General features: G+C 41.7%; 1 protein-coding gene across 1 annotated transcript; it reads right to left on the bottom strand.

Moving 5' to 3' along the window:
* Window positions 1–908: 908 nt before the first annotated feature.
* Window positions 909–2,584, bottom strand: LOC137731322 (inositol-tetrakisphosphate 1-kinase 1-like). Its single transcript, XM_068470425.1, has one exon. The coding sequence runs from the start codon at window positions 2,417–2,419 to the stop codon at window positions 1,340–1,342; it is 1,080 nt and encodes a 359-aa protein (XP_068326526.1). The 5' UTR covers window positions 2,420–2,584; the 3' UTR covers window positions 909–1,339.
* Between the last annotated feature and the right edge of the window lie 453 nt (window positions 2,585–3,037).

Below are 3,037 nucleotides of genomic sequence, written 5' to 3'. Positions count from 1 at the left end.
CCCTAGAACTAACTAATCGAAGAAATAATATCCAAAAACAACTAAACCTTACATAAATGCCATAATATATGTGTGTTATTTAGAGCTCATTTCTCTGAAGTCGACACAAAACCTTAAAAACAACTAAATCTTACATAAATGCCATACTATATGTGTGTTATTTAGAGTTCATTTCTCTGAAGTCGACACAAAACCTTAAAAACAACTAAACCTTACATAAATGCCAAAATAAATGTGTTATTTAGAGTTCATTTCTCTGAAGTCAACACAAAACCTTAAAAGGGAATCTGGGATCACACTTTATTATTAGTGAAATCAAAACATCAAGGCACGCTAGATGCACTCCGTCTTTAATAACCTTCCAAAACATACGAAAAAACGCTAAATGCCTAACATGAATTAATACAAAGTGGCGTATATATGACAAAAGCTTGATCAGAAAGTAACACATTACACCAAAGCAACTGAACATGCCTCTTGCCAGACTAATAAAGTAAAACCTAGGGCAACAACCATTTCTTTTATCCAATAGTCCAATAACACTCGCATTTCAAACTAAAAAGGAAGAGTTTAATAATTAATAAACTTCTGATTCTCAAGTGGCATGGGAAAGACCATGGATCACTAGCCTACAACAGAAAAGGCAATGTAATGACAAAAGTGAGGGTCGAATCGTAAGCTAGACTTGGATTTTCATGAAAGTATTTCCATCTATTATGTCTTCTCTTTCCCTTTTTTAGATATGAGGATTCCAACATACAAAACGAACCAAGGGTTATAAAGAAAGTTACTGTGTCAAATGTTTTCCTGATAAAATTTGATTGACAGAGCATTAATTAGATACCTTTTGATGCAATCCATTCAAGCCAGATTAAACAACAGGAGAACAAATTACTTCAAGAACAGGAGAAAAAAGTATCATAAATTCAATAAATTCAACAGAAACTAAAAAGCATAAAAGAATAAAAATGAAAAAATCATTAACAAAAAGGCCAAAATCCATTAACTAAATGGTGCCTATGGCACAAACTAAAACAGCTTCTAGGCAAGGAAAGACTTTAAAGCCTCAGATTACAACTTGACTTTCCTAAAAGGCTAAAACTTCAGCAGAGTATTTTGAGAAGTACCTTCTCCAGAGCATTGGTGGATGGAATATACACGATCAACACTGAACTTCATGTAATCTTGTCAAGAAGTTAAAGCTAAAACCAAGAGCCAACCTACGCATTTCAGCACTGTACCCCAACTGCTATCTAAACCTAATGTGCAGCTCAACTTCGCCCATGAATCACCAAATAACCTGCCAGCCAACCATCAGACGAAGAGGCCACACTGCCTTTTAAACTTGAATTCGGTTCTCCTCTTCTAAGTTAAGATCACCCCCATCATCTCCATCACAACTTACAATCTTCCTCACTTCATCGTCGCAGCTAAGAACCTCGTAACTATCCAAACCAGTGCTTTCCACCCCATCTTTCTCTTTCTTTTGCACAATGTCACAAAAGAAGTCCGTTAACACAGTCTCATATCCAGGCATTTTGGCGTACCCAGGAAAGTAATTAATGTCGATTATCAAATAGCGGTTCCCAAACCTCGCATCCCGAATCACATCAAAGTTAAACAAGTTCAACTTCATTGCCTGCTGCAAGCCCCTTGCAATATCAGTGATGAAACTCTGCGGCGGCATCTCAGTGTCGTCCAGCTGCATCATTTTGTAATACTTGTCATCAGTTCTCTCATTGTTTGCAAGATTCGATATCTGTGAGAACGACATCAAGCCATCCAAGCTCCCCAATTTCTCTTCTTCGGAAACATCCGGAAGCGACTTACGCTTCACGCATTTGACATACCCTCCAACCACATACACCTTAAAGATGACGCCGCCATGGTTCACAAACTCTTGAAGCACAATTGGGGGCTTGAGGTTGTCGAGACCATCGTGGTTGAAAACCAGCGCCATTTTGTGCGACTTGGCGCTGCCGTCGGCCACCAGTGGCTTCGCGATTACCGGAAACTTTAGACCCTCCCACGCCTGGCGATCAAACAGCGTTTCCTTGTCGTATATTACAATCTGCTTTGGAATCCCAAACGTGTCGCTCTCGTGCTCGATTCTCAGCTCCGAAACCACCTGCAACATGGAAATCCGATTGTGCAGGCGCTCGATTGCCTCTGGCGCGTCGATTATAACCCCGTCAGGGTTCTTGACCCTGAACTCCGCCAGCTCCCGCTTCCAATCGTCTCCGTAGAGCTTGTGCAGCACGCAGTCGAACGGCCCCTGATCTGCCAGCGAGCGCTCAGTGTCGATCCGAACGAGATCGATGCCCCGCGATCTGGCTAGGTCGACCAGCGACTCTTGGATGAAGCTTTGCTGCTTCTTGGGCGCCAAAGCATAGCCTATACCGAACCTCCGCTCCGCCATTGAATTGCAACACAATGAATCCACAGAATGCTATACAAAACGCTCATATAATCCCGCATACAAAATCGGAGCTCCGAAGACGAAACCCTAATTGGTAGTTTCTTGGTTGATTTGAAGCTTTGAAGAAATCGAAAATTGCAGACGGAAGAGAGAGACAGAGAGAGAGAACAGGGAGGAGAGGGAGAGAGAAAGAGGGAGAAGAGGTGTGGATATATATAGATGCGACTAGGGTTACTAAAGTCGGGGACGGATAAAGTAAGCGGGGTACACGTGGCATATTCTAAGGGCGGGATGCGGCTTCGCGCAGGGCAAAGAAGCGCGTGTGAGAAGGAAGAATGGACGGTTGGAATTGAGCTAAAGTGACGGATGGGTCGGAGTCAACGATATGGACTTGTAGATTCTTGGAGTAAATAAAACGAGTCCGAAAACAAGCATAATCTAAAAGAAAATACAAACATTTATGCTCGAGTCCACAACCAAAAAAAAGAACCCATAAACAAATTGGATGAATGAAGAATAGAGATGAGCAAGCTACCCGAGCAAAAAGTGTCCCTATAATCCTACCAATTAATGCTAAAAACACTTTAATAACACCTAACACCAAAGTGCACCGTCGAT

Source organism: Pyrus communis, chromosome 4, assembly GCF_963583255.1.
Source record: "Pyrus communis chromosome 4, drPyrComm1.1, whole genome shotgun sequence".
NCBI lineage: Eukaryota > Viridiplantae > Streptophyta > Magnoliopsida > Rosales > Rosaceae > Pyrus > Pyrus communis.
The sequence above is the reverse complement of the archived record's forward strand: the minus strand, read 5'-3'. Positions and strand labels throughout refer to the sequence as shown.

Excerpts from the sequence above, each read along its gene's own strand:
- LOC137731322 (XM_068470425.1), bottom strand. The coding sequence starts at position 2,419 with ATGGCGGAGCGGAGGTTCGGTATAGGCTATGCTTTGGCGCCCAAGAAG.